This window comes from Typopeltis vanoorti, chromosome 17, assembly GCF_054136105.1.
Source record: "Typopeltis vanoorti isolate ZY-2024b chromosome 17, IOZ_Tvanoo_1.0, whole genome shotgun sequence".
NCBI classification, from domain to species: Eukaryota; Metazoa; Arthropoda; class Arachnida; order Uropygi; family Thelyphonidae; genus Typopeltis; species Typopeltis vanoorti.
The window spans coordinates 17476637-17496623 of NC_143565.1; the positions used below are offsets into that span (position 1 = coordinate 17476637).

General features: G+C 34.6%; 1 protein-coding gene across 1 annotated transcript in view; it reads right to left on the bottom strand.

Moving 5' to 3' along the window:
• The window catches only part of LOC150097193 (activating signal cointegrator 1), a 127007-nt gene that overhangs the window by 25017 nt on the left and 82003 nt on the right, over positions 1-19987 (bottom strand). Inside the window, exons 8-9 of the mRNA XM_090407083.1 lie at positions 17890-18011; positions 6324-6421 (exon numbers count right to left, since the gene is read on the bottom strand). Coding sequence (XP_090263209.1) covers positions 6324-6421; positions 17890-18011 — 220 coding nt within the window. The remainder of the gene's footprint in view (positions 1-6323; positions 6422-17889; positions 18012-19987) is intronic.

Below are 19987 nucleotides of genomic sequence, written 5' to 3' on the forward strand. Positions count from 1 at the left end.
TTCATTATTTCATGCCCCCCCCCCTCAACAAAACTAACAGCCCACAGTTTGGGAAGTGCTGACTTAAAGGATTTTATAGGATTGATGCAGGGGAAATGTTTCATTTCTCCTGCATCAATCCTTGCAGAACAAGAGGTCATCCATGGAATTGGGTAAGAGTGTGGTTAGCAAGGGCATGAGAGGACTAGATTTTTTGCCACTTGGAGAGTGGTAAATGAAAGGAATGAGTTGCTCAAGTCAGTTGTGAGTGCTTTGTCTGTTAAATTTCAAGGAAAGGTAAAACCAGCTATTGTGTTGATCGTTTGGGTCTCACACGATGAGGTCTTAGAACTCTGTGGAAGTGCCCATGCAACAATAATAATAATAAAGTGAAAATCTAATCCTCACAACCAATGGTTCACCTGAACCTAGTTTATTCTTCAAGTATCGCTTCGAAAACTTTTTTAAGCATGCTTGCAGACATCTTATCTGAAACATTCATTAGGGGAAATTTCTCTAATTCTCACATTCAGTGTTATTGCCATTTTTACATATGTGTACTATGTGAGCTATATTTCAATATCATCTGGAATTTGACCTTCTGATCATGCCTTCTAAATTATGCAGTGCAGCCATTGTAAAACTTTTATATCTTCAAGCTTTAGCATTTCTGGCCAAATATCATTCTCCTGAATGCATTTCTCTAAAATATTTTCTGCCACTGTTCTGTCACTTCTTGCTTCCTTTAACACTTTTTTCAAAAGAATTACTCCAAACATTTAGAATATCTTTATCATCAGTTTTCACGCCACCTTTATCATCTTCGATTCTCCTTTTACTACTTTTTTTTTCAACATTTCTCAGCTTCTTCAATAGCATTCAGAACATTTTGCCATTTCTTGATATTTATCTTCTATATTCTTACTAAAGTCTTCCCATGATTTTTATTTAGCAACTTTTAGGCATCTTCAAAAGTATGATTCTTTTGTACCAACTCAATATTTGTATATTGAGTCTATAAGTTCACCTCTAACAGCTACTTGACTTTGATTTTATTTATTTTTTTCCCAATGTGAAATTCAAATTCATTTTTATTCTGCTTAAAACTAAATGATGATCACTTCCAGATTCAAATCTCCTTTATACACCTTTGTTCAGAGCCAGTGTGAAAAGATATCACTATTAACAATAACATACTTATTATTTTTTGTCTTCTTTCAATGTGAACTTACTGCACATGTTTATGATGGAACATGGTATTAGTAATGAACTGTACGTGACACAAATAGAAATCTGGAAGGTATTTAAAATAATTATTAGCTTTGCTCCTTTCTCCAAATTTTCCTGAAACATTTTTGTATACTATTTCGATCTCCAACAAAGACCAACTTTTCATTTTTCTTTGTCAACTGCTTTCACTAGTGATTCAAAAAATTCCTACACTTCCTTAGGATAACATTTTTATGGGAACATAGGCACAAATAAGTTTCAGTGTCAAATTCCCCATTTTGATTTTTGCTCACATCACTCTACTTGATACTGCTTATCATTCAATATGACATTTTTTGAAAATCCCACTTCCAACTAAGGAGTCTAGGTGAAAGTGTCTCATGCATTAAGACATATCTAGTGCATTGTCTGCCTGGATGGCCAACTGGTTAGTTTATTCAATCTTCAGTCAACAGGTTGCAGTTCGAATCCCACTATGGGCATGGATGTTTGTAATTGTTTTTAGGTGGGAGATGAATTTCATCTGCTGGAGTGGGACCACTTCCCCACTTATTGTATAACCGAAGTGATTCAAAAAAGTTTTGTTTGATCTGTAGATCAAGGGTTTTCAGATTACATGAAAAATAAATAAAAGTAGAAAAAAAAAAAAACCCAACTCATCCAAAATGATATATGACCATCTGAAAATGTTTTACAGACATATTGTACCCACAAGTATACTTACTGAAGGATGTGTGTGAATGCACAGTGAAACACTTTTGTTGCCCTGTGCATTAACAAAAACTTCAGCAACTTTGTGTTGGTACATTAGTCTTGCATATAGCAAGCCTGCATTATGTGCAGTACATGGTCATAACATTCCATGGAAGGCAGGAAGCAGATTTAAGGTTGACCAGTGGAGTGCCCCAGGGATCATCCCTTGGTCCACTGTTATTCAATCTTTACATTATAACATTGGGAAGGATTTGACAGGAGACATATGACTGCTTACTGATGATGCTAAGATAGGCAGGGCAATCAGGAATGTGACTGTCCATTTTTAGAATAACTGAATAGACTGGAATTGTCGACATTTGAAAATGGCTGTCATGCACTTTGGTGTGATGTGATATCCAATAGAATATTATACTGGCGGGATTATGCTAAAAGAAACCGATCTGGCTGGGGGGATTTGGAGTTTTAGTGGATAGGAAGTTGAAGTTCAAGGCCGTAAAGCAAATACAGTTCAGTATATTTGCAATATACACTGCAATGCTGAAAAAAACATTGACATGCAAGCATAAGAAAGTCATTTTGTCTCTTTACAAGGCCTTGATATTGCTGAAACAAAAACACTGACATGTAAGGATAAGAAAGTCATTTTGTCTCTTCATCAGCCAACTCTTCTTACTTTATGACCCTTATGCTATTAGAGTACTGAGGGCCATGGGGTCTTTTCATTTCTGGTCTTACAACTATGTCCTCTCTATAAACCTTACTATGTTTCTTCTGTAATCTACTCTTTCCCCTCCAATATACCCTATTCCTCCTATGGGTTTAAATTCAGAAGAAGGCTAGTTCAGAAGCCTTAAGGTAGTAGCCCTACCACTGAACTATTCCATCGTCAGACTAGTCCCCTGACATGGAGAACATAATACTACTTGTAAGCTGACAGAAAAAGATAATCGGATTGAATCTATGGGAAACGACCCTGGAATGGAAAAGGGAAAACGAAAATGGAAACGACACAATATAATACACATAGCAAACTGGAATGTAAGAGGAATAGCATATAAAGAAATAGAATTAGACCAGTTATTAAATGAAAGAAACTTTAAAATAGCAGTAATCACTGAAACAAAAAAGAAATTAAAAGGAACTATGAAAACTTAAAATTTTAATGTGATATACAGTGGAGTCGACAGAGACCAAAGAACACAAGCAGGAGTCATGATTTGGATTCATAACTCCCTTTCAAAACAGTTAAAACATTATAAATTATGGAATGAAAGAATAATAGAAGCTAGAATAAAAATAGATAGAGGCTATTTAACAATAATTGGTTAATATGCCCCAGAGGAAGGAAGAGAACAGGATAATATTGATTTTTATAATCAGCTACAAAACATATATAATAAAATAAATAAAAATGATTACATAATTTTAGCAGGAGACTTAAATGCAAGAATTGGAAACACAAAAATTAATAATAATATAGGAATACATGGATAACACACTCTAAACAGAAATGGTAAAAAATTGATCGACTTTGTAGTTTATAATAATCTAAAAATAATGAATTCCTTCTATAAACATAAAGACATACATAAATATACTTGGGCAGCAAGAGGATGGAAATCAATATTAGATTACTTCATATTAAATGAAAAGAAATCAAAATTTTCACTAGATGTTAGAGTTCACAGAGGATATGAAATAAGCAGTGACCACTTCCTTGTTAAAATAAAATTAAGATTACCACCTAAATGGCTACAAGTAACAAGAGCAGAAAGAAAAATTGAAACATTTGTTTATAAAACTAGACTGTTGAATGACACAAATGTACAATGGCGATATGAACAAAGAATTAACCAATATCTAGATAAAATAAAACAAAATGAAGAAATAGAAATAGAATGGCTTAACATAAAAATGATACTAAATGCAGCAGCAAATGAAAGCTTAGGAAAGACCAAAAAATTCAATAAAAGAAAAAACTGAAGATCTGGGATGATACAATCAAAGAAATAATCAAAAAGAAAAAAGAAGCCTATCACAAATGGTTAAGCAGTAAAAGATTAGAAGATGAAATAGAATATAAAAGAATAAGAGCCATAGCTAAAAGAGAAGTCAGAAAAAGACATAGAGAATCATGGAATAAATTTGTTTCTAATTTAGAACATGATTTATATAAAATAAGACCCAATGTATATAAGATTTTGAAACACCTAAATGCAGATACCAAAGAAAACATAAAATTAAACACTGGATTGAAATTAGAAGAATTTCTAAATTACTACACAGAACTGTGGACAGACAAATATTTTAAAAAAGACAACTGGCAAACAATTAACGAAAATGAAAAGGAAATAACTGAAGAAGAATTAGAAATCAGCCTGAAAGAAACAAGAAACGGAAAATCACCTGGAGAAGATAAGCTAGGTTCAGAACTATATAAATACGCAGGAACAAGATTCAAAGAAAGACTGTTATTATTCTTAAATAAAATCTACTCAACTGGTATCCCCCCAATAGAATGGAAAAAAGCAATTGTGATTCCTATCTTTAAGAAAGGTAATAGAGATGACCCTAAAAACTATAGAGGTATCAGTATACTAAATTCCTGTTACAAAGTATAGAGCAGAATCTTAAATAACAAACTAATGAAATATTCCGAAAACTTTATTCTAGAGGTACAGAATGGATTTAGAAAAGGATGATCATGTATAGACCCAGCCTTTTGCCTAAAATTAATAATAGAGAAAAGAAGAGAATATAATTTAGAAACACATATTGCATTTATTGACTTTGAAAAAGCATTTGACAAAGTTAAAAGAAACATATTATTTAACATATTAAAAGAAAGACAAATACCAAATAATATCCTAAAAGCTATCACAAGTATATATGAAAATAATCAAATACAAATAAGATTAATCAAGAGCTATCATATACACGAGAGATAAACCAAGGGGTCCGACAGGGATGTCCCCTCTCAGCAACTCTTTTTAATATCTACTTAAATGAAATAATAATAAAATGGAGTAAAAATTTACATCAAGGAATTAAACTTTCACCTACAGTTAACTTAAACACTCTCCTCTTTGCAGACGACCAAATAATAATTACAAATTCTGAAGATAACTTACAGAAAGCTATTTTAGATCTAAATGAGATATCCAAAGATTATGGTATGATAATATCAACAGAAAAATCAAAAACTATGGCCTTTAAAGGACAAGATCCAGCAAGAACTAAAATAGTAATAGATAACAAGATCTTAGAACAGGTGAATTCATTTAACTACCTAGGATGTATGATCACATATGAAAATGAAAAAGATATAAACATAAAAATTGCAAAATATTTAAAAATAACAGGTGTAATTAACTCTATATTTAAACCAAACCTAGTTCAAAAACAAACCAGGCTAAAAGTATACAATACTTTAGCCCTACTGGTCTTAATGTATGGAAGTGAAATCTGGACAATAAAACAAAAAGACAAACAAAGATTAACAACAGCAGAAATGAAGTTTATAAGAAAAACTGCAAAGTATATCCTATTTGATCACAAAAGAAACGAAGATATTATGAAAGAATTAAACCAAGAACCAGTAATAGAAAAAATTAAAAAATATAAACACAAATAGATGGAACACGTTCAAAGAATGAAAACAGAAAGATTACCAAAACAAGCCTTAAAGTACAAGCCATTAGGAAAAAGAAAACCAGGACGTCCTCTTAAACGATTCAACAATGACTTCTAAAGCCGGAACAGGCCATGCTAGGCCTAAATCCTTGATACGTATGATGATGATGATGATGATTTTGTCTCTTTACAAGGCCTTGATATGAACTCACCCATTTCAGTGAGTAATTGGAATGGCTTATCTTTGGAAGTGGTAAGTACAGACAGCATGAATGAATTCAAGAAAATATATGACTCCAGGTGTGTGTGGGTAACATGTGGCCTCCTTTGATAAGTCCATGAGTCCCTGGAGGGCTTTGATAATATAAGATCCTTAGAAAGAGCAAGCTATAATTAGGTTGATGCAGTTAGGAGTACTTGAAGACTGAAATGTAGGAGATGATCAATTTAGAGACATGAATAAGATGAACTTATTCATGTCTCTCATGAAATTGTAATTGTGTTAGACCATTATAAATGGTACACTTCAGAATTATAACACGAAAATGAAATGTATTACTATCAACACAGCAGAATTCTTTTACAGGAAAGATTATTATGATATGCAAAGTTAGTCTATATTTTCCACAGTGAATTAGCAAACTCCAAACAATAATAATACTGCTTATAAAATGTACCCTATAAACAGGAAAACAAATCAACAAAACTAGAATGCTATTTCAACTATCTAAATTTTTAAATTTAACTCAACTAAACTGTATTACTTGTATTCTGTATTCTTCTTGAGGTAAGCAGTCCATCATATCCACACACCCCAGTAAGCATCCAGTAGGATAATGCTCTGGAAATTTCATGAAGTTATCTGAAAAGAAACAAAAAGTAATTACATATCACAAATATTAAAATGCAATGACTTATGTTTAGCTCTTGACTTGACTTGGAACAATAACATTCATTTTTGAAGCAAAGACTAATAGCTCACAAGTTGATGACAATGTCATGGATTTGAAAAATGGGTGAATTATGTTCATAACACTAACATTTATACATAATATACTTTTTATAATAAAATTTTTTCAGCCCATTTGAACCAAAAGAAAGTTTTTAGCCCACTACAAAGTCATAATTTATAGCGAATTAATTAGTATAGTAACTCACAAAACCTCCACAGTTTAATTAGTAATTATGACATAGTCTAGCTGAAAAGATCTGGGTTCAAATTCCATCTAGGATACCAAGAAACGTGATAAGAGCTTTTCGAATGAAGGTGAGTTATCTGGTCATAGAGGTGGCAGAGGTTTTCATCTTGAACATTATGGTTTTTCATTCCTGCAAACAGGCAAACCAGCTGGAAGAACCCATGCGATTCAGAAACAGAATATTTTATAAGCATAAGGCTACTAACCATATCTTAATAAATTAAGATTACAGAAATAAACCAAGGATACTTGAGAGCTCATGGATCTTAAAGGCTTGAAAAAGATGAAAGTAGTAAATCCCAGAGTATCTAACCACACCATATGCAACTTAGTATTTGGCTTCTACCCCAAATGATCATTCACAAAGATCATTCATCTTTGTGAATGATCACACTGATGATGAGCCGGCAGTTACCATTTGCTAACTCATCTATACTATACTGTTATGATTGTGCAAAAGCAATGCTATTATGGTCTATGACTGATCACACTGATGAGCCTAATAAATGGCAGTTGCTACCTCATCATCAGTATGATCAGATCAGCTGCAATGATGAATGGTTTGAAGTATGATATTATTATGATAGCATCATATCTGATATTATACTGGTGTCCAAAGTTAAGGATGAAGCACATTTTTATCTGGATATGAAAATTCTTTTCATGACTACAGTCAAATGTGGACATAAATTTATTGCCAGCATACTAATAAATTATATTACACAAAAAGTGTGTTATAAATTTTGTACAAATCTTCAGTCTCCAGAAGTATCTCCACTACTTGTGTACCATGTGGTGTGGCACTGTCATCTATAAAAATGAATTGTTCGCCTATAGCATCAGGGAACAATCGAACATGATGTTGAAGAACTTCATTGCAATATAGTTCATTAGTCAGTCATAGTCCCTTTTTTTTTTTTTCAGCGCTTGTATCTTGGTGCATCCATTAAGCACAATGTCTCCCCACACTATGACCCCAGCACTGCCTTATCTATCCCTTTCAATAATATTCTTGTGATGGTAAGCAGTACCACTTACACACGAGATCAAGCATCATACCCATTGGTGTCCAATTTTTATGGATATAACATCAATGAAAACATGCTCTACAATGAGCAATGGATAAAGGGATGCAGGCTACAGGCCTTTGGGCATATAGGCCTACTCATCACAGATGTCTTGCCACACTTTGTTGAGATATCAGTGTACCTGTGCTTGAATGGAGCACTTGCAAGTTGACCTGCAATGGTGTGTAGATTATGTTTTGCTGTTATAACCAAAAATCTGTCTGCATGCTCCATGGTAGAGTGAGGATGACCTCTTAAACATCTGGAACACATTCCATTGGTTTGAAACATTGCCCAAAGCCTGGATACCGCATTATATCCAGGCTCTGTGCACCATGTATGATTCCAAACTCTCTGACAAAATCAACAATTCTGCTGCCTTCTTCAAACTTTCCAATAACTTTTTCCCAAGTGAAATCATCTAGATTATGTCTTTGAGACATTACAAGACATTCAAGTTTGCAACTTTATTCCTTCACAAAAAGAACTTCCTTCAAACTTAATTTTCTCAGCACAGCCTTTTCTCCCGTTGAGTGCTACATGACTCCTTCATGCACAATTAAAAAAAAAAAAATTTAAATGTACAGTGGTATCTCGCTAATCCGAACCCTCCAGTAATCCAAACTGCAGTTTGAAAGAAAAAAAAGTGTTATTTATTACGCATTATTATTTTGTGTACTATTATTTTTATTTAATAATTATTATTTTAACTATTATTATTTATTTTATTATTATTATTACAGTACAGTATTTTTTTCATACTGTCGCTTGTACGGTTATACTGGAGGCCTATTTTGATGTATTGCGTGTTCACATTTGCTTTTTTATACTGTACAGTACATACTGTATTGTCGACATGAATTAGAAATATACACAAAAAGAGGAAATTTAAAACATGCATAATTTGGTTAAAAATACAGGGTGTCCCAAAATTCATGCAAGAAGTAATTTTGATAGAAAACACGGGTTTTTAATTAAAAATTTAATTTCTTATTGATTCATAAAGTATACAGTATAGGGTTATGCATGGAATAGCATATCGGGTAAATGGCCTCCACGGCTTTGCTGGCACATATACGCACTCTTTTGTCGAAATTTTCCATGACCGTTTTGCATAAATGTAGCTGAATTTCGTTGATACAGCGCTCAATTTCCTCCTTCAAGGCGTGGGTGGTCGTGGGCTTGTTGGCATAAACCTTAGAATTCAAAAAACCCCAAAGAAAAAAGTCCAACGGCGTTAAGTCACATGATCTGGGCGGCCAATTCTGATCACCAAAATGGGAAATTACACAACCAGGAAATGACTCATGCAGTAATTGAATTGTTTCTCGGGCTGTATGGCATGTGGCACCGTCTTGTTGAAACCACATGTGGTCCACATCCATATCTTGCAATTTAGGCACAAAAAACTGGATTATCATGTCGCAATAGCGAGCACCATTAACTGTTATTGCCTTATGCGACAATTTTGTCGATTAACAAAACCATCAAGATGAAAATGAGCCTCATCACTGAAGATGATTTTGTTCGAAAAATAAGCATCCACTTGTTGTTGTTCCATAATCCATTCAACGAACTCTCTTCGCTGTGTGTGGTCAGTAGGCTTCAGTTCTTGAGTCAATTGAACTTTGTAAGCATAAAGATGCAAATCGTTCATGAGAATACGCTGTAGAGAGCTTCTCGAAATGCCCAATTCAAGACCACGGTGCTGAATTGATGTTCCTGGACTCTCAGCAACACTCTCACGAACTGCTTCGATGCTTTCTGTTGAACAACTTGTTGAAGAATGGCCAGAGTGTATAAGATCACTAATTGTTCCAGTTTCCTTGAATTTTTTAATTAATCTTTTCACAGTTGATGAAGTTAAACCACTATTCCGACCATATTTTGTACGAAAATTGCAAACTGTAGCTGCCAAGCCTTCATTATTTTTAAAATATTGCTCAACAATGAAAATGCGTTGTTATTTCGTGTAGCGCTCCATTTTTAATAACCCTAAACTGTCAGCTATCACGCTGTCTTTTTTTCCTCATTGGCAACACTTTACCGCACAAATGGTGTAAATCTTGTGTGAATTTTGGGACACCCTTTATAAATCCAAATGATGAAATTTCACAAACAGATGTAACGGAATGGATTACAGGTAGAACCGAAAGTGAAATCGAAATCAAATCAGATGCTTAAATTATAAATATGACGCTACATATTTATGATGTATTATGTAGAATCATCGTCATCACATCTTCTAATGAATTAGAAGATGATGATAATGATGAAGAACTCGAAGAAAAAAAAAAGTAAAAGATGAAGAGGCAGCTGACAGTTTTAATATGTGTATAGAATGTGCTAAGGCAGAATGATACGCTATTCCACAAAATTTTGTTGCTAATGCAGCTCCAAGAAGAAGCATTCGAAAAAAGTTTAGCTTCAAAGAAACAAAAGAAAATCGGTGACAAAGAAATAAAAACCTTTTTTTGTGTGTTATTTTGTGAAACTTTTTTTGTGTTGTGTATACAAGAAAGTGATATTTTTACGCAAATTAAGTTACGTACTGAACTATGCAATCTTATTAAATCAGAATCCTCAACAATATAGGTACAAGAAATTAAATTTTTTACTAAAATAAATTTGTGTACTGTATTATTTTTTGTTTTACAGTATTTTTTTTGTACTTTCGATTGTACGGTTATACTGGAGGCCTATTTTGATGTATTGTCTGTTCACGTTTGCTTTTTTATACTGTACAGTACGTACTGTATTGTCGGCATGAATCACAAATATACACAAAAAGAGGAAATTCAAAACGTGCATAATTTGGTTAAAAATATAAATCCAGATGATGAAATTTCACAAACAGATGTTACGGAATGGATCACAGGTGGCACTGAAAGTGAAATCGGTTCTACCTGTAATCTACTGTAACAGTAGATTACTGTACTGTAATCTGCTGTTACAGTACAGTAGCTTTTTTTCTATCAGTTTCTATCATTGATGTACCATTACAATCTGATTTATTTTTGTCTTAAACGCTAGTTATTGTTTTCTCTTGGAGGGGAATTTGCTAATCCAAACTTTTCACTAATCTGAACGAGAATGGTTTTTATTAGTTCGGATTAGCAAAATACCACTGTATATCCACTTTCCACTCAAAATTATCAGTTATACAAATTGCCACAAGCTAATTCGTCTGAATTTGCAGTTGCAATAGTGTTCATCCTTACTGTATTTTGGACAATTCTTCCTTCAATGTGATCACTAGTCTGTGTACAATTTAAGGAAGCATTAGTTTGACATGTCTCTAACATGCCAGGTCATTTTAAAGGTGTTCTATTGTTTGAAACTGGAGCTTTGTTTAGGAAGCCAAGATTTTAGACATAATTTTTCTGTAAAACTGCTGCAAGAGTGTAATGATGCTAATGTAGCAGCAGAGAAGTGTAAAAAGTAGCACACTCTTTGTAGTACCTATTCACAACCAAAAAATAATATGAAAGGTCCTCTTTCTTAACAAACATGCATCTTTGTTTAATGGAATCTTTACTTTAGTTAGAAATACCACTCAATTTTCATTAGGAAAAGCGAACAGAGAAGTTATAACTGAAACTATCACCAGCATAAACTTCAACTAGCTTAACATATAAGAGTAATATGTAATAATTTTATATTTATAGACGTTCACAATTGCTAAGCTCTTTTGCAAGTTAAGCAGTGAAATATGAAGCATACCTTTTTTTTTTTTTGAGGGCATAGAAGGTTCTCTAGGACTCTGTGAACTATAAACAGCTCAAGGAGTCTGATTATAATTAGAAACCAATGACCAACTAGATATTCATCAGTTAAGCTCCAGAGATCATTACGAAGTCAAGGAAGAATGATACAATTCACAGGCACAATTAAACATGATGCTATTGCCAGCATTATGTTACTATTTTATTTAGTTTGATAAAGTCTCCCAACAAAAATTGCCAAATGATGCTCTGCATAGACTACAAGAGCAATCACTAAGTGACCAGAAACTCCATTTTAATTTAGTTTAGTTTTCCATTTCCATTTTTTTTTTTCTGTCATGGCATGTTCTACCAAGAATAAATATTTTAACAAAAACCGTTTTTGTTAACAGTTTATATTGTCTGGAATGTGAATTTGGCACTAAAAGTTTCAGGATTATATAATCAATGCTTTACTCACAGCAACTATACAGGTTACGTTTTTTCCCTCCTCCATTAAAAAAAAATGAAATAAATATTATATGTTTTAGTAATCTATGTGTTTTAGTAATCTACTTACTTATTACAATAAAGTGACTGCTTCCTTGGACAGAGGAGAAGGATACACAGTAATATACTTGGATTTCGCAAAAGCTTTTGATAGAGTATCTCATGATAAGTTGACAGTCAAACTAGAGCAGGGTTGGATATTAGATTAGTGCATTGGATTGGAGACTGGCTATCTGATAGGTATCAACAAGTTGTGTATGGGGGTGCAATATCCAGGAAAAGGAAAGTCACTAGTGGAGTGCCTCAGGGATCTGTTTTAGGGTCATTACTATTTAACTTGTTCCCCAGGGCTCAGTACTCAGTCCCTTACTATTCCTTCTATATGTCAATAATATTCATCCCTACCTTACAGAAGACACAAAAGTAACTTGCTATGCAGATGATATAGCCATCTGGCACACTAGTGCTAAAATCAAAGAATCAGAGGAAATTCTAAACAAATCCATGAGAGGATTAGAAAAATGGTCAAACGAACTCAAACTTAAAATCAACCCAGACAAAACAAAACTAAGTACATTTAGTACAGACAGGAAAAATAGACATTCCTACAATCCCAAAGTCATGATCAATAACAAGCTAATTGAAAAAGTCACAAATCCAAAATACCTTGGTATTACGTTTGATCAGGAATTACGTTTTGCACAACACATCTCTAACACTTCCAACAGAGCTCTAAAAAAATTAAATATACTGAAAAGGCTTTGTGGAACAAATTGGGGTGCAAAGCCAAAAATCCTCAAAACTACTTACACTACACTAATAAGGCCAATAATGGAATATGCAGCACCTATCTGGTCACCTTCGGCTTCATCGGTAAAGAAAAACCTAGACAAAATACAAGCAAAAGCATCCAAGATTATCATTGGTGCAGTCTCATCCACTAACAACATCAGAGCCCAACAGGAATGTGGGCTTGACCTGCTGGAGGACAGACGAAAATTTGCCACCATAAAATTCATAAATAATATCAGAAGCTACCAAAGTGATCATGTCTCCCTAAAAACCTATGAACATTGGAACCAAATTTGCAGACTTCACAGATCATCGACTTTACAATATGATGACACTATCAGGAAAGAAATAGGTCTTGATCAGCTAAATGTCCACATAAACAAAGAACCTCTATTTTCCAGTCCTTTACCTTCAAATACCTTCATAAATCTAAACCTTACCAAACTCTGTACAAAAAAAGAACCAAAAGAAATGCTTAAAGAAAAAGGCCTAAATACCATCAACCTTCTTTCATCCTCCAAACAGGTTATTTGTTATACCGATGGATCATCAGACACCAATATGATTAATGGAGGCGCTGGTGTTCTCCTTCTACTCCCGAAAGGTGAAAAACTTTCAATAAAAGTTGGATCTGGGAGAATCGCTTCCAATTTTACCAGCGAACTCTACGCAATAATTAAAGCACTAGAAGCCTACTTAAATCTATCATCATCTCAACAATCTGAAGGAATTATAATTTACAGTGACTCAAGATCAGCTATGGAGGCAATCAAAAATGGCAATACCAAGCTCACACAAGACATCCATAAACTCTTAAATCATCTAAAGTGTTTAGGTAAAAGTTGCATTCTACAATGGATTCCTGCTCATGTAGGCATTGATCACAACGAAGCAGCTGATAAATTAGCAAAAGAGGCCAGAGAACTCAACCAAGAAACTCATATGATAACTCTTGCTGATGCCAATGCACTAGCAAAAGCTAAACTAATTCCATTGAAATCAGTGATACAACATCAAATTCCCGAGATCAATGCTGACAGAAGGACCTCCACTACGATAGCAAGACTACGAACAGGACATTATAGAGGAATGAAGATCAATACAGATGATACGAGAACATATAGAAACTGCAACAACTGCCCCAATACGGAACTGACACCCACTCACATCTTTACCTGTCCAGCAATTACAGCAGCCTTGCAAGAAATAGATCCTAATCCTGAACAACAGCTCTATACAAACAAAATCACAGACATAGCCAAAGCAGTACAAAGAGCGCACGGAAACATCTAAGACTCTTCAAAGGACAAGACAACAACAACAACAACAACTATTTAACTTGTATATTAATGATATTGGCGAAGATTTGGATGGAGATATTCAGTTGTTTGCAGATGATGCAAAGTTGGGACGAACCATAAAGAGTAGTGAAGATGTTGTGGCCTTGCAAGAAGACTTGAATAAATTGAGTGATTGGGCAAGCAGATGGGGATGTGAGTTCAATGTTGCAAAATGTAAGGTTTTAAAATTTGGAAAACAAAGATGGGATGCAGAATTTATGCTTGGTGAGAGTACATTGTTGGAAGTGGAGGAAATAAGAGATCTGGGGGTGATAGTGGATAAGGATCTAAAATTTAGGGGACACATTGCCAAAATTGTGAAGACAACACAAAGACTTAGGAATGATGCGGAGGACACTGACGTGTAGAAGTAGGGAGGTTCTTGTTCCATTGTATAAAGCTTTGATTAGGCCACACATGGACTATTGTGCCCAGATTTGGTCACCTGGTTTTCAGAAGGATGAAGAGATGTTGGAAAGGGTCCAAAGGCGACTGACTAAGGTAGTTTCTGACCTCTGGAATGTCGAGTATGAGGAAAGATTGAAAAGATGTAATTTGCATCTTTTCAATCTAGTGGAGAGAAGGAAGAGGGGAGATATGATAGAGACCTACAAGTTGGTAAGGGGTTGTTATAGGATCAATGGTGGAGAAGTTCTACAGAGAATAGTGGGAGATCAGGGGAGAACCAGAGGTCATCCCTGGAAACTGTATAAAGAGGGTGTGAGTAGGGTAGTGAGAGGCAGGTTTTTTTCGTGCAGAGTTGTGAATGATTGGAATGCCTTGCCTGAGAGTGTGGTGTCTGCAAGGAGTTTGAATGTGTTTAAGACCCGGTATGATGAGATGTGTGTGAGATAAAAGGACCTCCTAGATGAGTCTTTGACTCCATGAGGTCTTGTTTAATAATAATAATATATATATATATATATACATATACACACATACGTATATTGGGTTAGCAAATAAGTTCGTTCGGTTTATGAGTTAGTACAAGTTTACGCCGCTTCACCTGCGTGTGTAACATATTTTTAGAAATGGAAGAAAATAACGTGCATTACCAGCATATTTTGCTTTTTTTTTTTATTTCAAAAAAGGCAAATGAGCTGCGGAGGCCCAGAAAAAAATATGCAGCATATATGGGGATGGTTCCTTAACAGAATGCATATGGCAAAAGTGGTTTGCCAAATTCTGTTCTGGAGATTTTGATATTAGTGATGTGCCTAGCGCTGGTCGCCTGACAGAGGTTGATTCGAGTGTTGTGAAGGATATCGTCGACAAAAATCACAAATAGTGCGGGAGATTGCTGCAGTACTGAAAATATCCCATACAAGCGTTGAAAACCATTTGCACAAGCTGGGATATGTTTCAAAACTCAATGTTTGGGTGCCACAAGAATTGTCTGAGGCCAACATGACTGCTGGCATATCCATCTGTGATTCGCTGCGACGTCGCCAAGAAAATGACCCATTTCTGAAGCGGATGATTACGGGAGATAAAAAATGGGTCGTGTATGATAACATGGTACATTAAAGATTATGGGGGCACAAGAGCGAACTGCCACAAACAACCTCGAAAGTAGAATTGCACCCAAAGAAGATCATGCTCTCTGTGTGGTGGGATGTGGGATTATAAAGGTGTTGTCCACTATGAGGTGTTACCATCAGGCAGAACGATTGATTCAACTATCTATTGCTCACAGTTAACGACTGGCCCGTGCAATTAGCACAAAACGTCCTGAATTGGCAAATCGGAAAGGAGCTGTCTTTCACCACGACAACACCAGACCCCACACATCGTTAACAACCCGAAGTAAATTGTTATGTCTTGGCTGGGATGTTTTGCCGCATCCTTCATATTCACTGGACCTGACACCTTCCAATTACCACTTATTCTGATCGTTGTGTTGCACCCTGAATGGTTTTGGTTCAGAATGAAAAAAATCATTCAGGGCTTATCATAATAACAAAAAAATTTAATGAAAAGAAAGGCTTGCACTTGGCAAAACACACAGGAATTCTCGCAATCTTATAAGGTAACGAATTATAGTAATGTATCAAAGCAGCATGTCATTTGTTTATTTTAATGAGCAGGAAATATTGTATTTTATCACTGTATGGAATTTTCTTAAACAAGTATAAATCATTGGACAACCTGTAAGATTAGGTCCAAAAGTCTTGTACTTGCTGGCAAATGACCCGAGGCAGCGAGGACAAACGGGGCTTTTTTTCGACTTCCTGGTTTTGGATTGTCTCACCGAGGTGTACCCGGGGCTTCCTGGTCATGCGAGCAGTGAAATAGGCAGAGATGAGTGGCGACGGGAAATTGAAGTAGTCTCCTAGCAATATGGCAGATGGAATTCCAGCATGAGTGGGCAAACGTTTTCCTAATAAGCGTTTGTGAGCTCGTAGATGTCCCCGAAGAAATCTCTGAAAATCGAAGTAGCCATGTTGCGGATGAGAAAGCCTATCCAGTAACAATACAACGCTGCATGTGGGATAAGGAAGGAACTATCACTTGGGCATAACAAAGGCAAGCCAGACCTGCAGACCTAATCAAGGTTTAGTGAAGGTAATGTAGACGTTTGTTACCTAATTACGAGATCGTATGGAAGGAAGGAAATTAATATGTAATGTAATTTATGTCAGGACAATGCAATATAGAGAACTTTAAGTGAATAGTGCAACTTAGTACGACGTGATATCCATTGTCAATTTGAACTGGATTGAATTGCTAGAAGGTGGTGAATTTAAATGTGTGCATATATAAGAATACCAGTTAGAATTAAATCAAACCTAAATTTACATAGTAATCCCAGAATATAGAGGGATATCTGTAAGAGAATTTTGTATGTTTGAATGCAGTGGTTAGCAATGTGTTTGAATGTCACTTAAAGCATCCACTGAGCTGCTCTTAAAATTGAAGTGATTTTCTTAATTTAGTATTGATATGTATAAGTGATTTATCTAATGTGTATTTTGATATAGTTATAGGATGTATATAGAGTGGATAATAAACATGTATTTTTATCTCAAATCTGAGTCTTTCCTGATAATGAGTCAACTCACCACTCATAAAAGTTCGAACATAACAAGCGGGAGGGAATTAAATGCTAGAATATTGGCCACGACTGATAGTAGCAATTATTATATATGTGTAAGATTAATGGTAACATCTCCCTGAATAGTATTTTTTATCTATTATAGGATATAGGCTGGCACAGCTATAAAATATAAATTTGTCTATGTCCAAAAAAGGAGACAGAACCAGAGTCTAGGTAAAAACATATTACGACTGCAAAATATAAAGTGATAGAGAGAGAGAGAGAGAAGGTATATAAGGAATGTTACGATTAAAATAAGAAGAATAAATGAGATATAACAGTTGCAGAATTCTCTGAATAGGAAAAAAACCTTTGCTAATGAGGAGACTATCAAAAGACACCTGGATCAGTTTTTCGCCAGTAAATTTCAGGAGTTTTATGAAAGTGGCATAATGAAGTTGGTGGACAGATGGCAAGAGGTCACTGATAAAAAGGGTCAATATATAACTGACCAGTACGTATTATATATATTAAATAAAATGTATTTCATTCCACTCTGAAAAACCGAACGAACTTATTTGCCAACCCAATATATATATATATTATTGAATACAGTTTAAATATTACTGATATTATTGACATATTCATCATATAGCTAAGAATGAGTTGCAGATCACTCACTTCCACTAGTAACTCTCTGAGCATTCTCCTCTTCAGTAATATCTTCTCTTGTTGGCACTTTATCTGATGCTAATATCCACAGTCTTCCTCTGTGTGCTGTATACCATGTCCTACCTTCATCCCTATATTAATAAAAACAATTATTTGTCACTGACTAACTAAATCAATCATTTATGAATGGTTTTTAAAACAAAGAGGGAGCCTTCCATTTATACATTTGTGGCTGGTGATTCACTTCTCTTTTAACCAGTATGCTATGCCAATTATGAGAACTATATAATGATAAATATCAGTGGTGTCACGTGCCCATTTTGGTTGGGAGTGCTGTTGTGGCTTATGCAACCTGCACTACAGAATTCATGCTAGTTTGACTGATTGCTTTTTTTAAATTTTAATTTTTTGTGTTGATTATGTTTGCTTTTTTTTTAAAATTTTTTTTTATCGATGTATGAAAGTTTTAAGAGTGTACAGAACATCAATGCTCATCTTAATTGGTCTAATGAAATTAATTGTAGGGTAACTTCGAATACTTTAATTTATCAATTATTGTAACCAAATCTGTGCAGAATGGAGGACATTGTGTTTGTTTAAGATACTGTATATTAGAAAACAATAATGACGGAGAATGCTATATTGGGTTGGTATTGTAAAAATATCGTTGTTTAATTAAACTCCTTATTAAAATCTCCTATTATATCTTATTTCCTCTTATTAAATTTCGTTTTAAAATCCTACTGGCTGCACCACTGTAACAATATGTGTGTTTATCTTATCTTATTGTGTGTTTGTTTAAGATACTGTATATTAAAAAACAATAATGACGGAGAATGCTATATTGGGTTGGTATTGTAAAAATATCGTTGTTTAATTAAACTCCTTATTAAAATCTCCTATTATATCTTATTTCCTCTTATTAAATTTCGTTTTAAAATCCTACTGGCTGCACCACTGTAACAATATGTGTGTTTATCTTATTATCTACGTTTGTTGTCTTATAAAATCTTTGTCTGCTGCTGTGCCTTTGTAAATCTACGTTATCTCACTTTAACTAGTCTTCTTAACTTTGATTACTCTCTTATCCGTTTGACCGCAAATATTGAAGCTCACGTGTGCAAAGCTCACAGAACAAAGAAATTGCTTCAGGCTGGAGCCAACCTCTTTGTCTGATCTACCGTTGTTTGTTCTAAACAGAATTTTGGAAAATTTGTTTGATTTCTAGCTGCACCACCAAAATATGCAGATAGAAGGTGACTCTCCCTCCAAAGAAAAACACACAGTAAAACACACGAAACCTTCCTCTCTTAATAATAATTAAATCTAGCAGCTTAACTCTTCTAATCTACAGTCGTAGCAATATCTACCTTAAAGCACACAGATTCAAGTTTAATGAGTAGTGCATTGGAAATATGAATCAGGCAAGTTATTTAAACAGTAAAACAGTTTATTCATCACTAATGAAATAAACAAAATGTCAATTATAAGTTCCAAGCAGATTTTGCTTCTATGCTTCAAATAACAACTCAAAGTTATGTTTACATTTAGTCCCACAACACAATTACTTCTAGTAGGACCACGTGTCTAAAACATTAACCTAGATGTACTCAATTCATTCTCAGGTAAACATTTGCACATTTATGTAATAACTACAACATTAAACACAAGATGTATTAACTAAATTTCTAAACTAGACTTTCTCTCACATAAGACAAAACAATTCAAATATCAGCATTAGGCCTAAAGTCCTCAAGTATCCTATCTAAACAAAACCTTAATTAAACACTGTCACAATCTTTTTCTCAAGTTAAACAATGGAAAGATCTTGCTTGAACATAAATCTGGACTTCTTTGAATGATCCCTGAAATCATCTCTTTCGGTTACCGTTCGTCTTTTGCACCGAACTCGGGTACCTTATCTGGGGCTTGTGAGATACCTCTTTATTATCAGCGAGCATCAGGAACTCGGCATCTAATTTCTTCTAAAACTGCTAATCTTAGTCACGTCGCTCTCTTGGCATTTTCTGTCTGGAATGCAGGGCTCCGATAGTGATCACAAATCATAAGGTCGGAACTCCACGAACCGCATGTCTGACTAGCGAGA